Source organism: Cryptomeria japonica, chromosome 3 (assembly GCF_030272615.1).
Source record: "Cryptomeria japonica chromosome 3, Sugi_1.0, whole genome shotgun sequence".
Classification (NCBI taxonomy): domain Eukaryota; kingdom Viridiplantae; phylum Streptophyta; class Pinopsida; order Cupressales; family Cupressaceae; genus Cryptomeria; species Cryptomeria japonica.
In genome coordinates, this window is record NC_081407.1 from 622,362,640 (window position 1) to 622,381,159 (window position 18,520).

General features: G+C 43.2%; 1 protein-coding gene across 1 annotated transcript in view; it reads right to left on the reverse strand.

The window, feature by feature from the left end:
- Positions 1-295: 295 nt before the first annotated feature.
- LOC131874285 (inactive LRR receptor-like serine/threonine-protein kinase BIR2) overlaps positions 296-18,520 on the reverse strand; it is a 45,833-nt gene continuing 27,608 nt past the window's right edge. The window contains exons 2-3 of the mRNA XM_059217579.1: positions 604-674; positions 296-493 (exon numbers count right to left, since the gene is read on the reverse strand). Coding sequence (XP_059073562.1) covers positions 296-493; positions 604-674 — 269 coding nt within the window. The remainder of the gene's footprint in view (positions 494-603; positions 675-18,520) is intronic.

Sequence of the window (18,520 nt, forward strand, 5' to 3'; positions counted from 1 at the left end):
GATATATCCTATGATAGAAAATGAAGTTAATCTGATCAAGCGTTGTAGTTTCGTGATAAAGGATGATAGATCTTGATGAGAAACTATGTTTGAACATTCAGTTTATCAAAGAAAATGTGATGATGCACTTTGAGATGTTAGATCTTGAACTTGTTGGAGATGAATATTTGAGAACCTTAGTCTGTCTAGCTTTGAATCTATTTTGATAGAAGATAACTTGACTGAATGACCCGAGAAGATGACCTAGTCTCTATGTTTGACTGTCTGAGAAATGGGTTGTTTTTGTTTTCTGATTTTAGTACAGTTTACTAGAAACGCTAACAAAATGACCAAATGCGCTGCTATAATAACCAGGAACACCACCAAATTGACTAGAAACGCCGAGTAACAGACCATAAACGCTGCTATACTGACCATAAACATTGCTAAACTGACCAAGAACGTTGAGAAACAGACCAGAAACACTGCTATACTGACTAGAAACGTTGACAAACTGATCAAGAATGTTGAGGAACATGCCAGAAATACTGCTATACTTACTATAAACGCTAACAAACAGACCAAAAATGCTGAGGAACATACCATAAATGCTACTATACTTACCATAAATGCTAATAAACAGACCAAAAATGCCGAGGGACAGACCAAAAATGCTATTTTGCAATGCAGTGACTCTAAAGTTCAAAACAATAATGTTTAGACTCAGCAAATTTGGTGTTTGAACTTAGGAGATTGTTATTTTGACCCAACCTTTTGATTTTTAGACTCAGATAACTGATATTTAGACCTAGAAAGTGCAAACTAGGAGATCTAGTGTTGAAACATGAACAATTTGACATTCAACCCAAAAGAGTTGTTGCTTAGACCAAGAGAGCTGACATTTAGACCAAGAGAGCTGACGATTAGACCAGAAGAGCTACTGTTTAGACCAAGAACTTTGTTGTTTAGACTAGGAACCCTATTGTTTAGAATAAGAGAGTTGTTGTTTGGACTAGAAACTCTGCTATTTAGACTAGAATCTCTATTGTTTAGACCAGAAACTCTTCTTTTGAGACCAAGAGAGTTGTTGTTTTGACTAGAAACTCTGTTGTTTAGACCAAAAACTCTGTTGTTTAAAATAATGATGTTGGAACTTCGACAATGGTTGTTTTGACTCCAAGAGTTGATGCGTAGACTGAGAAAATTGATGTTTATACCTAGCAAGCTCAACCTTGGAGAGTTAATGTTGAAATATGAGAAATTTAACATTCATACCAACAGAGCTGGCATTTGGACCGTGAGAGCTATTGTTTGGAATGTGAGAGCTATTGTTTGGACTAAAAGAGAGATAGTTTGGGCCGAAAGAGCATCTATTTGGACCAAAAGAGCGACTGGAGCGACTGTTTGGACTAAAAGAGCGATTGTTTGGACCGAAAGAGCTACTGTTTGGACCGAAAGAGCTAATCCGCTATGAAACTTGTAAATTTGACAATTTGAAGTTTGAGTTTGCAATTTTTGTTGTATTTCAATGGATCATATCTTGACTTGACATACAAACATAGAATTCATTTTGTAATTTTTTTCCCAAAGGAAACATAAAGTGTATGTTCAAGAAGCTTTAAAGAAAGCCCAAGTTTTCACGGGTTTTGAACAATTGAAAATACATTATTCAATTTATCCTAAGGAGATTGGCTTCATTATTAGTTCTTAGCGCACACTTGGTACCCTGTCAGCTCACACATCCTTGTCACCCCCTAAAGGGCACCCATGTTTTTGTCTTTGCGAGAGCTAGTGGAGTCCCATTATGAGCCTAGCAATAAGGTCTCAAAAGGGGAGTTCGCACATACGCTCAAGAGGGACATATGGTGAGTGTCTTAAGGAGAGATTCTTCCCCCTCCATGCACTAAGAATTTAATAATATTCGGAGGTAAACTGGGTAGCTTCTAATTTTAATTGGAACTAGTATGGGATCTATTCAGCACGTCGAGGTATAAACTCAATTAAGAGGTCTCCCAACCTTGAAAAGCAAGGTTTGATATACCCGAAGGTATGGAGGAGAGATATTCCTGAGCACTGTTGTTGACTTAATTTTCATCAAATCACGTTTATTTTATAGTGGGTTGGAGTATTTGGTGTTAGCCATTCCCACTTGGGTCATTCCCCTCTCACCAGTCTTAATCGCTTTGGCCTTATAGGCTCCTCAAGAGGGCAGGCCCGCTAATGATATGCACTATTGAAAAGAAAAGATGAGTCTAGCTTTCTGATCACCTAAGAAAGGTGAGAGCATACTTGCCTATCATCAAAAACACATAAGACATGTCTGTTCATTTGCATTGTAATTAGTCTATGTGCCTAATTTATCAAAAATAAGTGCAAAAATCATGCGGCTGCAAACAAAGTTAGTAGTTTATATTGCATTCTTTGACGGCGAAATGGTTTTTGACTCTGGTCTTTCACAGCGAAATAAGTACTTGCAAAACCAACAAACTGCAACTTATGTTCGGAAAAATGACAGTCCAGAAGCATAAATAAGAAATGCAGAATACAAAATTAGAAAAATTCATGAAAATTTGAAAACGCTATCAAATTGACCAAGAATGCTATCAAATTGACCAAGAATGCTATCAAATGGGCCAATAACGCTATCTAATTAACCAAAAACGTTATTCTAAACACCAAGAATGTTGCTGAATTGATCAAAAACACTGCTAAATAGACCAAGAACGTTGCTAAACCGACTGAGAATGCTCTCAAATATACCAGAAATACTACAAGACATACCAGAAATGCTAACGTAAAGACTGAAAATGCTAAAGTGTGGAAAAACATAAAAACAAAGTTGAGAAATCTCCCATAAACACCATTTGAAGTGTCAGGACGCTATAATGGAGAGGGAGAATGCGAATCGAGAGTCCGAGAGAGCTAATTTGTGCACCGAAAGAGCTAATCAACTTGTCAATGAGATTTCATGCAAGAAAACTTGTTAAAGATCAAAGAGGCTAGGACCCATGGTGGGCGCCAATTAATATGATGCTAAAAAATATGGTTAAATTAAACAAGCATACACATAGATGAGACAATAAAAAATAAGTAGGAAGAAAATACAAGATCTAAATTAAAGATGCAAACCCATAGCCTCCTTTCAAGTGTCCCATCTTCCTCTATTCTTGAGGACCTTGAAGGTTGAAGAATTGTTGGCTCTCAGCGAAGCAATGACCTCTAAAGTGGCAACTCAAGAGTTGAGTAGCTACTTCATAATTGATTGTGTAAATTGGATGAAATGCATGATAATTGCTAAATGATTTAGCTAGATGATCTATTCAAGCTACATGATTGATAAAATGAAACTAGATTAATATGAAAATGAACTATGATTAATCTAATTAACAATTAATGCTATATGATATGATGTAAAATGCCTATAATAACAATGCAAAAACTAGGAATGCAAGGGATCCTTATTTCTCCCAAATGAGGGGTATTTATAGGAATTCCAAGGTCAAAGTTGAGGTAGCAGGAGGGTATATGCACGAAGTTGTGATACCAAAAAGGTGCCACACTTCAAAAAGAAAAAAGCGCATAAGGCGCACACACTATAGGGCGTGCACTCTATAGTGTGCACGCCTTATAAGGCGTGTGCCTTATGTGCATTATAAACAACAAAAAACCTTTGCTCCACATTTCTGCATTCCAAACACGCATTTTTGGCATTTTTGGGTGCTATTTTCTTGCGCTCGCCCTTTGTAAAAGCTTGAAATTGGGCATTAAGTTGTCCATCTCTCATCAAAATGCTGCCACGCCATCGAAGAGCTCGAAGAGGTATGTATTTTTATTATCTTATTGTCATTTTTTTTAATTAATTTGAAGATTAAACTAGGTTTATTGATTTAAATTTATTTTCATTATCAGAAAATGAGATTAGACAAGAAAATATTGAAAACACTCAATCACCTCCTCATGAAGACCATCTTGAAGAAGAAGCACATCAATCAGCTCCTCATGAAGACCATATTGAAGAAGAAGCACATCAAGAACCTCCTACAATCCCTAGACACCCCATAGGTGTTGGCAATATTGCATTATAACAGACAATGAAAGATTGTTGGCATTTCATAAGGATATTGAGAAGGTTGTTGATGATTATGGATATAACTGATTAAGGATGTTTACTGTCTTGATATTATTATTTTGTCATTGATGTCAAGAAATTGATTTTCTAATTTAGTATGATGTTGCCATATCTTGAGAAGTATGATTTGAAGATTATAAAGATGTCGGTAAAAGACACAGGAAAGAATATGATGAATAAGGTATTCAATAGGCAACTAGTACTGAGTCAGACAATGATGAGATCATGATGTTTTAGATTGTTTTAACATCATACATATGTTGTAAAATGTAAAGGTTAATACTATACTATGTTATCAAGCAAAGAACCTAGTCGGTAAACCCTAAAGAACCTAGTTGGTAAACCCTAAGGTTATCGCTATCGGTTAATGAAGGCGCAATGTCTACCGAGTGAAGTTTAGTATTCATCGAGTTGTTACCAAGTTGTAACCGAGCTATAACAGAATGCATTAAATGGTTACATGCGATATTTAATGAAGGAAGCTGATGAGTTGGAACTGATTAAATGATTGGTGAGCCGTGGATGAAGTTTGTTAACGAATCTAAGGCAATGGAAAGTCGGCATGAAGATCTATAGCTCAGATTGAACTGCAATACCTTGGCACAAGTTCCAAGAAATATATGCAAGTTCCAAGGCAGGGTAAAATGTTTTCAGATCAAAAGATGCATTGAACCTGGACAAGATCAAAGATCTGATGGCTATGATTGATCATGGGAAATGTGATCAAGGAGATTAAGCAGCTACCTAATTGTTTATAAAGAGGAAACTGTTGATAAACAATGTATGCGGGCAAGTGTATGCACAGGGATGCTACATAGTGATTACCGAGCACAGAAACTTGAAGACTTGTTTGAATAACAAAGTATAGAAGCCCAACAGATAGACAAGATTAGTTCTATGTCTAGATTGTATTGAACAAATAGGAATCTACTTTAGAATTTTAGACATGAAGTTGTAGATAGATTTTATTACTGTTATTTTGTGAAAGTGACAGAAAATCTCTTAACCGAGTGGACTTAACAGTCTTATTTGTAAAACCCTCTAGCAAGGTGACATTCTGATTGAGTGTTTGAAATCTTTTAACAAGGTCACTTCTAACAAGGTGAAGATCCTAACAGATCTGAGGGAAATCCCTTAACCGAGTCACATCTAGCAATGTGTTTGTAATCTTTAACAGGATTTGCTTTTAACCGAGCATACTCTAGAAGAGTATATTTCTTAGTGGGTCTGAAATCCCACAGTAGTTTTTTCCTATTTGGGTTTCCACGTTAAATCTAGTGTTATGAGGTTTATGATGTTTATATGCTTTTGAGTTTGCATGTTTAACAGTTTTGGTTATATTACTGAAATATATGTTACCGAGGTTGAATCTGATGTTTTTATGGATGATTAAGTTTGTATGATTCACCCCTCCCCCTCTCATCTTGTTGGCTATTGGATCTGTACTTATATTAAGTATCAGAACTATCAATAGGTACACAAGAAAACCTATTAGGTCAAATAGAAAATAGAACCTATTAGGTCAAATAGAAAATAGCCAAAAAGAGCTTGAAGGTTTAATCACAAGGCTAAAAGATCCCACTGGAACAAGCTCCCATAGGACAAACCTTGCCAATTATTTGCAATCTATTGTATCTCACATACAATCTATGAGTGGGCAAATAAATTTTTGGTCCCATAAGAAGGAAGAACAAAAGCTATTTTATGCTGACAAATTATCATATGCGGCAGTGAAGAAAAAGAAAATTAATGAATTTGACTTGTGTGCTCTTTTTACGGACCCCCGAACGAATCAACCTTTACACCCTAGATGTAGGAGATTCCCTATTCATTGGTGTCATCATGAAGGGATTAAGAACAATTTTTGGGATAGGTGGTGGATGGTATTTGATCAGCCCCCATGCAATAATCATGAGGTACCCCAATACTTTACTGTGAGTTTGTCCTTAATGAGATCCCAAACTATTTTGATTTTCTAGATTTCCAAGGTAGAGGTGGAGGTTCCTCGCATTAGAGAGAGGGTGCACAACGTGATCCAAATCTCCCACCAAGACCCTTGGTCAGACCTATGGTGGAGCATGTTATTATTCCTTCCATTGTGAAGGAGAGTATTGAGGTCGAAACTCTAGACTCGATTAGCTCACTCACTTAGAACCTTATACAGTATGCTAGTCCTCTAGTAGAGGGTGATGCGAGTGATGATGTTGATTCTTCTAGGCATCGAGTTCCAACTCATTTTTGTTGATCTTGTGGTTCTCTTTGCACTTATGATCCTAATAGTTCTGAGAATGCACGTGCATGAGCGGAGTTTGCTACAGAGAACATTGTCATGACAAAATCCTTGATGAATGAAACATTTGGCATTGATACCCAGGTGAATTTCATTACAAGTTCAATTCATTCTTTTTATTAAATCTTATATGTAAATTTGAGAATATATCTAAATTAGTAAATTATTATGATAAAAAATCAGGGTCAAAGTGTTCACAATACTAGCAACATTCCTGCAGCACCCTTTTTCACTACTTCGTCGACTCCATAGGTATACAACGAGTGAAAAAATATAATTATTATATGTAGATAGTTGAACCTTAAGTGAATGATTTTCTAATTACTCATTTTGGATGTCAAATAGTTTGATGCTAGAGCTTCAACATCAACACCTTGTAGTGTATTTCATCGACAATCTTTCACCCAGGTAAACAATTTATCTTTAATGTTGTTATTAAATAATATAGATAGTTTTGGCAATTAATCAATATACTTTGTTTAATTTTCAGATGTTGAATTCAGAGACTCCTCCTTCTGTCTGCGCGTCAATGGAGCGCGGTGTTGCTGCAGCAGTAGCAAGTTCAACTGCTTTAACAGAAGTATGAGACATATTTGTAAATTTAGTAAATTTAGCATTACATTTGTTATCTTAATAATATGTTATTGAAAAATTTAACGACACTTGTATTTAGTTTAATTTATATTGTGATGCTTACAGGAGGGGCTTGTCACTCCAGATCATGAACATGAACCTGTTGTGGATGAACATCATGATTATTTGTATGCGGTAACTGACTATTCTATTATATGTCATTCTAAAATTTAATTTTTGTATATTCTAACATCATTATTTTCATTGTGTCGGGTGGAGTTACAAAAAATTCTGGAGAGGAGGTCAAGCGGACGTACTCGAAAGACACCTACATCATATACATCTCCATCCCCTCGACAGGCAAAGATATCTCATGATCTGTTTCCTTCCCCTAGAGGGAAATGAATAGAATAGGGTCCTATGTTGTATGCCTATATGGCAATTTTGAACATATGTTTTGTATTACGAATATGTGACATTCTATCGCCATATGGCTTTTGGCAAGCCCCTATTTGACTTTATTGGATATCATGTTGTATGCCTTTATAGCAATTTTGAACATATGTTTTGTTTTATGAATATGTGAAATTCTAAGTCCATATGGCTTTTGGCAAGCCTATTTGTTTGTATTGGATATATTTGATAGTTTTAACGGTATACAATGTTGCATGGATTTGTAGCTTTTTGGTTAATGCAAATCATTTATCATGGTTATCCATAATTGCAGTACAAATGATTAGATGAATAATTGAACTCATTTGACGCTTTTTGTCGCGACCGAGAAAGAGTCGCCACGAGCAACTAGATCCGAGTCTACCAAAACCAAGACAGGATTTTTCAGAGTGCCATAACACGACCCCGTAGGATCAGACGGATCGTTCCTATGATTAACGGGCACAAAGAAACGCGATGCCAAATATTGACAACTTTGAGCAATTTGAGCACTTGGGCGATTTGGCTGCTAGGGTGTGGCCCACAACGATCGGGCGAGTTGGAAAGCAAAAAGAAGGCATTCTAAACGTAAACCCGGCCACCCCGATGTGTACAAGCTGACGGTTCGCTGCTGCAACGAGCGGATTGAAAGATGGGGCATTGTGCAACTTTTCATTGAACTCATCTGACGCTTTTTGTCGCGATCGAGAAAGAGTCGCCATGAGCAACTGGATCCAAGTCTACCCAAACCGAGAGAGGCTTTTTTAGAGTGTCATAACATGACCCCGTAGGATCAGACGGATCGTTCTTATGATTAACAGGCACGAAGAAACGCGATGCCGAATATTGACAACTTTGAGCAATTTGAGCACTTGGGCGATTTGGCTACTAGGGTGTGGCCCGCAACGATCGTGCGAGTTGGAGAGCAAAAAGAAGGCATTCCAAGCATAAACCCGGCCACCCCAATGCATACAACCTAACGGTTCAGTGCTACGACGAGCAAATTGAAAGATGGGGCATTGTGCAACTTTTCATTGAACTCATCTGACGCTTTTTATCATGACCGAGAAAGAGTCACCACGAGCAATTGGATCCGATTCTACCCAAACCGAGAGAGGTTTCTTTAGAGTGCCATAACACGACCCCGTAGGATCAAACACATCGTTCTTATGATTAACGAGAACGAAGAAACGCGATGCCGAATATTGACAACTTTGAGCAATTTGAGCACATGGGCGATTTGGCTGCTAGGGTGTGGCCCGCAACGATGGGATGAGTTGGAGAGAAAAAAGAAGGCATTCCAAGCATAAACCTGGCCACCCCGACGCGTACGAGCTGACGGTTCGGTGCCGCGACGAGCGGATTGAAAGATGGGGCATTGTGCAACTTTTCATTGAACTCATCTGATGCTTTTTGTTGCGACCGAGAAAGAGTCGCCACGAGCAACTGGATCCGAGTCTACCCAAACCAAGAGAGGCTTTTTTAGAGTGCCATAATAAAACACCATAGGATCAGACGGATCGCTCTTATGATTAATAGGCACAGAGAAACGCGATGCCGAATATTGACAACTTTGAGCAATTTGAGCACTTGGGCGATTTCGCTGCTAGGGTGTGGCCTGCAACGATCGGGCGAGTTGGAGAGCAAAAAGAAGGCATTCCAAGCGTAAAACCGGCCACCCCAATGCGTACGAGCTGACGGTTCGATGCCACGACGAGCGGATTGAAAGATAGGGCATTGTGCAACTTTTCATTAAACTCATCTGACACTTTTTGTCGCGACCGAGAAAGAGTCGCCACGAGCAACTGGATCCGAGTCTATCCAAACTGAGAGAGGCTTTTTTAGAGTGCCATAACACGAACCTGTAGGATCAGACAGATCGTTCTTATGATTAACGGGCACAGAGAAACGCGATACCGAATATTGACAACTTTGAGCAATTTAAGCACTTGGGCGATTTGGCTGCTAGGGTGTGTCCCGCAACGATCGGGCGAGTTGGAGAGCAAAAAGAAGGCATTCCAAGCGTTAACCTGGCCACCCCGACACGTAGGAGCTGACGGTTCGGTGCCGCGACGAGTGGATCGAAAGATGGGGCATTGTGCAACTTTTCATTGAACTCATCTGACGCTTTTTGTCGCGACCGAGAAAGAGTCACCACGAGCAATTGGATCCAAGTCTACCCAAATTGAGAGAGGCTTTTTTAGAGTGCCATAACACGACCCCATAGGATCAAACGGATCGTTCTTTTGATTAACGGGCACGGAGAAACGCGATGCCGAATATTGACAACTTTGAGCAATTTGAGCACTTGGGCGATTTGGCTGCTAGGGTGTGGCCCACAACGATCGGGCAAGTTCCAGAGCAAAAAGAAGCCATTCCAAGCGTAAACCCGGCCACCCCGACTAGTGCGAGCTGACGGTTCGGTGTCGTGACGAGCGGATTGAAAGATGGAGCATTGTGCAACTTTGCATTGAACTCATCTGACGCTTTTTGTTGCGACCGAGAAAGAGTCGCCACGAGAAACTAGATCTGAGTCTACCCAAACCGAGAGATTATTTTTTAGAGTGCCATAACATGATCTCGTAGGATCAGACGGATCGTTCTTATGATTAACGAGCATGGAGAAACGTGATGCCGAATATTGACAACTTTGAGCAATTTGAGCACTTGGGCGATTTGGCTGCTAGGGTGTGGCCCGCAACGATCGGGCAAGTTGGAGAGCAAAAGGATGGCATTCCAAGCATAAACCCGGCCACCCCGATGCATACGAGCTGACGGTTCGGTGCCGCGATGAGCGATTTGAAAGATGGGGCATTGTGCAACTTTTCATTGAACTCATCTGACGCTTTTTGTCACGACCGAGAAAGAGTTGCCACGAGCAACTGGATTCGAGTCTACCCAAAGCGAGAGAGGCTTTTTTAGAGTGGCATAACAAGACCCCGTAGCATCAGACAGATTGTTCTTATGATTAACGGGCACAGAGAAACGCGATGCCGAATATTGACAACTTTGAGCAATTTGAGCACTTAGGCGATCTGGCTGCTAAGGTGTGGACCGCAACAATCGGGCGATTTGGAGAGCAAAAAGAAGGCATTCCAACCATTAACCCGGCCACCCCGATGCGTATGAGCTGACAGTTTGGTGCTGCGACAAGCGGATTGAAATATGGGGCATTGTGCAACTTTTCATTGAACTCATCTGATGCTTTTTGTCACAATCGAGAAAGAGTCGCTATGAGCAACTGGATCCGAGTCTAAAAAAACCGAGAGAGGCTTTTTTAGAGTGCCATAACATAACACCGTAGGATAAGACGGATCATTCTTATGATTAACGGGCACAGAGAAACGCGATGCTGAATATTGACAACTTTGAGCAATTTGAGCACTTGGGCGATTTGTCTGCTAGGGTGTGGCTCGCAATGATCAGACGAGTTGGAGAGAAAAAAGAAGGCATTCCAAGCATAAACCCGCCCACCCCAACGCGTAGGAGCTGATAGTTTGGTGCCGCGATGAGCGGATTGAAAGATGGGGCATTGTGCAACTTTTCATTGAACTCATTTGACGCTTTTTGTCACGACCGAGAAAGAGTCGCCATGAGCAACTGGATCCGAGTCTACCCAAACCGAGAGAGGCTTTTTTAGAGTGCCATAACACGACCCCATAGGATTAGACATATCATTCTTATGATTAACGGGCATGGAGAAACGCGATGCCGAGTATTGACAACTTTGAGCAATTTAAGCACTTGGGCGATTTGGCTGCTAAGGTGTGGCCCACAATGATCGGGCGAGTTGGAGAGCAAAAAGAAGGCATTCCAAGTGTAAAGCCGGCCACCTTGATGTGTACGAGCTGACGGTTCAGTGCCGCATTGAGTGGATTGAAAGATGGGGCATTGTGCACCTTTTCATTGAACTCATCTGACGCTTTTTGTTGCGACCGAGAAAGAGTCGCCACGAGCAACTGGATCCGAGTCTACCCAAACCGAGAGAGGCTTTTTTAGAGTGCCGTAACACGACCCCTTAGGATCAAACAGATCATTCTTATGATTAATGGGCATGGAGAAACGCGATGCCGAGTATTGACAACTTTGAGCAATTTGAGCACTTGGGCGATTTGGCTGCTAGGGTGTGGCCCGCAACGATCGGGCGAGTTTGAGAGAAAAAAGAAGGCATTCCAAGCGTAAACCCGGCCACCCTGACGCATACGAACTGACGGTTCAGTGTCGCGACGAGCAGATTGAAAGATGGGGCATTGTGCAACTTTTCATTGAACTCATCTGACGCTTTTTGTCGTGACCGAGAAAGAGTCACCACAAGCAACTGGATCCGAGTCTACCCAAACCGAGAGAGACTTTTTTAGAGTGCCATAACACAACCCCGTAGGATCAGACAGATCATTCTTATGATTAACGAGCATGGAGAAACGCGATGCTGAATATTCACAACTTTGATCAATTTGAGCACTGGGGCGATTTGGTTGCTAGGGTGTGGCCCGCAACGATCGGGCAAGTTGGAGACCAAAAAGATTGCATTCCAAGTGTAAACTCGGCCACCCTGACGCATACGAGCTAACGGTTCGGTGTCGTGACGAGGGGATTGAAAGATGGGGCATTGTGCAACTTTTCATTGAACTCATCTGACACTTTTTCTCGCGACCGAGAAAGAGTCGTCATGAGCAACTAGATCCGAGTTTACCCAAATCGAGAGAGGCTTTATAAGAGTGCCATAACACGACCCCGTAGGATCAGACGAATCGTTCTTAAGATTAACGAGCACGGACAAACGCGATGCCGAATATTGACAACTTTGAGCAATTTGAGCACTTAGGCGATTTGGCTGCTAGGGTGTGGCCCGCACCGATCGGGCGAGTTGGAGAGAAAAAAGAAGACATTCCAAGCGTAAACCCGGCCACCCCGATCCGTACGAGTTGACGGTTGGGTGCCGCAACGAGCAGATTGAAAGATGGGGCATTGTGCAACTTTTCATTGAACTCATCTGAGGCTTTTTGTCACGACCGAGAAAGAGTCACCACGAGCAACTGGATCTGAGTCTACCCAAACCGAGAGAGGCTTTTTTAGAGTGCCATAACACAACCTCGTAGGATTAGACGGATTGTTCTCATGATTAACGGGCACAGAGAAACGTGATGCCGAATATTGACAACTTTGAGCAATTTGAGCACTTGGGCGATTTGGCTGCTAGGGTGTGGCCCACAACGATCGAGCGAGTTGGAGAGAAAAAAGAAGGCATTCCAAGCGTAAACCCAGCCACCCCGACACGTACGAGCTGATGGTTCGGTGCCATGACGAGCGGATTGAAAGATGGGGCATTGTGCAACTTTTCATTGAACTCATCTAACGCTTTTTGTCGCGACCGAGAAAGAGTCGCCACGAGCAACTGGATCGGAGTCTACCCAAACCGAGAGAGGCTTTTTTAGAGTGCCATAACAGGACCCCGTACGATCAGACAGATCATTCTTATGATTAACAGGCACGGAGAAACGCGATGCCGAATATTGACAACTTTGAGGAATTTGAGCACTTGGGCGATTTGGCTGCTAAGATGTGGCGCGCAACTATCGGGCGAGTTGGAGAGCAAAAAGAAGGCATTCCAAGCGTAAACCAGGCCCACCCCGACGCGTACGAGCTGACGGTTTGGTGCCACGATGAGCGGATTGAAAGATGGGGCATTGTGCAACTTTTCATTGAACTCATCCGATGCTTTTTGTTGTGACCGAGAAAGAGTCACCACGAGCAATTGGATCTGAGTCTACCCAAACCGAGAGAGGCTTTTTTAGAGTGCCATAACACGACCCCATAGGATCAAACAGATCGTTCTTCTGATTAATAGGCATGGAGAAATGCGATGCCAAATATTGACAACTTTGACCAATTTGAGCACTTGGGCGATTTGGCAGGAAGGGTGTCGCCCGCAACGATCAGGCGAGTTGGAGAGCAAAAAGATGGCATTTCAAGCGTAAACCCGGCCACCCCGATGCGTACGAGTTGATAGTTCGCTACCGCGACGAGCGGATTGAAAGATGGAGCATTGTGCAACTTTTCATTGAACTCATCTAACGCTTTTTGTCGCGACCGAGAAAGAGTCGCCATGAGCAACTAGATCCGAGTCTACCCAAACCGAGAGAGGCTTATTTAGAGTGCCATAACACGACCTCGTAGGATTAGACGGATTGTTCTTATGATTAACGAGCATGGAGAAACGCGATGCCGAATATTGACAACTTTGAGCAATTTGAGCACTTGGGCGATTTGGCTGCTAGGGTGTGGCCCGCAACGATTGAGCGAGTTGGAGAGCAAAAAGAAGGCATTCGAAGTGTAAACTCGGCCACCCCGATGCGTACGAGTTGATAGTTCGGTGCCACGACGAGCGGATTGAAAGATGGGGCATTGTGCAACTTTTCATTGAACTCATCTGACGCTTTTTGTTGTGACTGAGAAAGAGTCACCAAGAGCAATTGGATCTGAGTCTACCCAAACCGAGAGAGGCTTTTTTAGAGTGCCATAACACGACCCCATAGGATCAAACTGATCGTTCTTCTGATTAATAGGCATTTAGAAATGCGATGCCAAATATTGACAACTTTGACCAATTTGAGCACTTGGGCGATTTGGCAGGAAGGGTGTCGCCCGCACTGATCAGGCGAGTTGGAGAGCAAAAAGATGGCATTTCAAGCGTAAACCCGGCCACCCCGATGCGTACGAGTTGACAGTTCGCTACCGCGACGAGCGGATTGAAAGATGGAGCATTGTGCAACTTTTCATTGAACTCATCTAACGCTTTTTGTCGCGACCGAGAAAGAGTCGCCATGAGCAACTAGATCCGAGTCTACCCAAACCGAGAGAGGCTTTTTTAGAGTGCCATAACACGACCTCGTAGGATCAGACGGATCGTTCTTATGATTAACAGGCATGGAGAAACGCGATGCCGAATATTGACAACTTTGAGCAATTTGAGCACTTGGGCGATTTGGCTGCTAGGGTGTGGCCCGCAACGATTGAGCGAGTTGGAGAGCAAAAAGAAGGCATTCAAAGTGTAAACTCGGCCACCCCGATGCGTACGAGCTGATAGTTCGGTGCCACGACGAGTGGATTGAAAGATGGGGCATTGTGCAACTTTTCATTGAACTTATCTAATGCTTTTTGTCGCGACCGAGAAAGAGTCACCATGAGCAACTGGATCCGAGTCTACCCAAACCGAGAGAGGCTTTTTTAGAATGCCATAACACGACCCCGTAGGATCAGACGGATCATTCTTATGATTAACGGGCATGAAGAAACGCGATGCCGAATATTGACAACTTTGAGCAATTTGAGCACTTGGGCGATTTGGTTGCTAGGGTGTGGCCCGCAACGATCGGGTCAGTTGGAGAGAAAAAAGAATGCATTCCAAGCGTAAACCTAGCCACCCTGACATGTACGAGCTGACGGTTCGGTGCCGCGACAAGCGGATTGAAAGATGGGGCATTGTGCAACTTTTCATTGAACTCATCTGACGCTTTTTGTTGCGATCGAGAAAGAGTCGCCACGAGCAACTGGATCCGAGTCTAGCCAAACTGAGAGAGGCTTTTTAAGAGTTCCATAACACGACCCTGTAGGATCAGACGGATCATTCTTATGAGTAACAGACATGGAGAAACGCGATGCCGAATATTGAAAACTTTGAGCAATTTGAGCACTTGGACTATTTGGCTGCTAGGGTGTGGCCTGCAACGATCGGGCGAGTTGGAGAGCAAAAAGAAGCCAGTCCAAGCGTAAACCCGGTCACCCCGAGGCATACGAGCTGACGGTTCGGTGCCACGACGAGCGGATTGAAAGATGGGGCATTGTGCAACTTTTCATTGAACTCATATGACTCTTTTTGTCGCGACCGAGAAAGAGTCGCCACGAGCAACTGGATCCGATTCTACCCAAACCAAGAGAAGAATTTTTAGAGTGCCATAATACGACCCTGTAGGATCAGACGAATCATTCTTATGATTAACGGGCACGAAGAAACGCGATGCTGGATATTGAAAACTTTGAGCAATTTGAGCACTTGGACGATTTGGCTGCTAGGGTGTGGCCCGCAACAATCGGGCGAGTTGGAGAGCAAAAAAATGGCATTCCAAGCGTAAACCCGGCCACCCTGATGCATACAAGCTAACGGTTCAGTGCCGCGACAAGCGGATTTAAAGATGGGGCATTGTGCAACTTTTCATTGTACTCATGTGACACTTTTTGTTGTGACCGAGAAAGAGTCACCACGAGCAATTGGATCCGAGTCTACCCAAACCGAGAGAGGCTTTTTTAGAGTGCCATAAAACAACCCCGTAGGATCAAACGGATCATTCTTATGATTAATGGGCATGGAAAAATGCAATGCTGAATATTGACAACTTTGAGCAATTTGAGCACTCGGGCAATTTTGCTGCTAGGGTGTGGCCTGCAACGATCAGGTGAGTTGGAAAGCAAAAAGAAGGCATTCAAAGCATAAACCCAACCACCCCGACGTGTACGAGCTGACGATTCGGTGCTGCAACGAGCGTATTGAAAGATGGAGCATAGTGCAACTTTTCATTGAACTCATCTGACGCTTTTTGTCACGACCGAGAAAGAATCGCCACGAGCAACTAGATCCGAGTCTACCCAAACCGAGAAAGGCTTTTTTAGAGTGCCATAACACGACCCCGTAGGATTAGACGGATCGTTCTTATGATTAACGGGCACAAAGAAACGCGATACCGAATATTGACAACTTTGAGCAATTTGAGCACTTGGGTGATTTGGCTACTAGGATGTGGCCCGCAACGATCGGGTGAGTTGGAGAGCAAAAAGAAGGCATTCCAAGCGTAAACCCACCCACCCCGACGCGTACGAGCTAACGGTTCGGTGCCACGACGAGCGGATTGAAAGATGGGGCATTCTGCAACTTTTCATTGAACTCATCTGATGCTTTTTGTCATGACCGAGAAAGAGTCGCCACGAGCAACTGGATGCGAGTCCACGCAAACCAAGAGAGGCATTTTTAGAGTGCCATAATACGACCCCCTAGGATCAGACGAATCGTTCTTATGATTAACGGGCATGGAGAAACGCGATGCCGAATATTGACAACTTTGAGCAATTTGAGCACTTGGGCGATTTGGCTGCTGGGGTGTGGCCCACAACAATCGAGTGAGTTAGAGAGAAAAATGAAGGCATTCCAAATGTAAACTCGGCCACCCCGATGCGTATGAGCTGACAGTTCGATGCCGCAACGAGCAGATTGAAAGATGGGGCATTGTGCAACTTTTCATTGAACTTATCTAATGCTTTTTGTTGTGACTGAGAAAGAGTCGCCATGAGCAACTGGATCCGAGTCTACCCAAACCGAGAGAAACTTTTTTAGAGTGCCATAAAATGACCGCGCAAGATCAGACGGATCATTGTTATGATTAACGGGCATGAAGAAACGCGATACTGAATATTGACAACTTTGAGCAATTTGAGCACTTGGGCGATTTGGCTGCTAGGGTGTGGCCCGCAATGATTGGGGGAGTTGGAGAGGAAAAAGAAGGCATTCCAATCGTAAACCCAGCCACCCCGACGCGTACGAGATGACAATTCGGAGCCGCGACGAGCGGATTGAAAGATGGGGCATTGTGCAACTTTTCATTGAACTCATCTGATGTTTTTTCTCGAGACCGAGAAAGAGTTGCCACGAGCAACTGGATCCGAGTCTACCCAAACCGAGAGAGGCTTTTTTAGAGTGCCATAACACGACCCCGTAGGATCAGACAGATCATTCTTATGATTAACGGGCACGGAGAAACTCAATGCTGAGTATTGAAAACTTTGAGCAATTTTAACACTTGGGCGATTTGGCTGCTAGGGTGTGGCCCGCAATGATCAGGCAAGTTGGAGAGAAAAAAGAAGCCATTCCAAGGGTAAACCCGACCACCTCGACGCGTACGAACTGACGGTTCGGTGCCGCGATGAGCGGATTGAAAGATGGAGCATTGTGTAACTTTTCATTGAACTCATCTGACGCTTTTTGTCGCGACCAAGAAAGAGTCGCCACAAGCAACTAGATCCGAGTCTACTCAAATCGAGAGAGGCTTTTTTAGAGTGCCATAACACGACCCCGTAGGATGAAATGAATTGTTCTTATGACTAACGGGCACGGAGAAACGCGATGCTGAATATTGACAAATTTGAGTAATTTGAGCACTTGGGCGATTTGGTTGCTAGGGTGTGGCCCGCAACGATCGGGCGAGTTGGAGATGGAGAGCAAAAAAAGCCATTCCAAGCGTAAACCGGGCCACCCCAACACATACGAGCTAACGGTTCGGTGCCGCGACGAGTGGATTGAAAGATGGGGCATTGTGGAACTTTTCATTGAACTCATCTCATGCTTTTTGTCGCGACCGAGAAAGAGTCGCCACGAGCAACTGGATCCGAGTCTATCCAAACCGAGAGAGGATTTTTTAGAGAGCCATAACACGACCCCGTAGGATCATACGGATCACTGTTATGATTAACGGGCATGGTGAAACGCGATGCCGAATATTGACAACTTTGAGCAATTTGAGCACTTGGGCGATTTGACTACTAGGGTGTGGCCCGCAACAATCGGGTGAGGTTGAGAGCAAAAAGAAGCCATTCCAAGTGTAAACCCGGCCACCCTGACACGTACAAGCTGGTTGTTCGGTGCCGCAACGAGCAGATTGAAAGATGGGGCATTGTGCAACTTTTCATTGAACTCATCGGACAGTTTTTGTCGCGACCGAGAAAGAGTTGCCACGAGCAACTGGATTCGAGTCTACCCAAACCGAGAGAGGCTTTTTTAGAATTCCATAACACGACCCCGTAGGATCAGACGGATCATTCTTATGATTAAAGGGCACAGAGAAACGCGATGCCGAATAATGACAACTTTGAGCAATTTGAGCACTTGGGCGATTTGCCTGCTAGGGTGTGGCCCGCAACGATCGAGCGAGTTGGAGAGCAAAAAGAAGCCATTCCAAGCATAAACCCAGCCACCCCGATGCGTACGAGCCGACGGTTCGGTGCCACGACAAGCGGATTGAAAGATGGGGCATTATGCAACTTTTCATTGAACTCATCTGACGCTTTTTGTC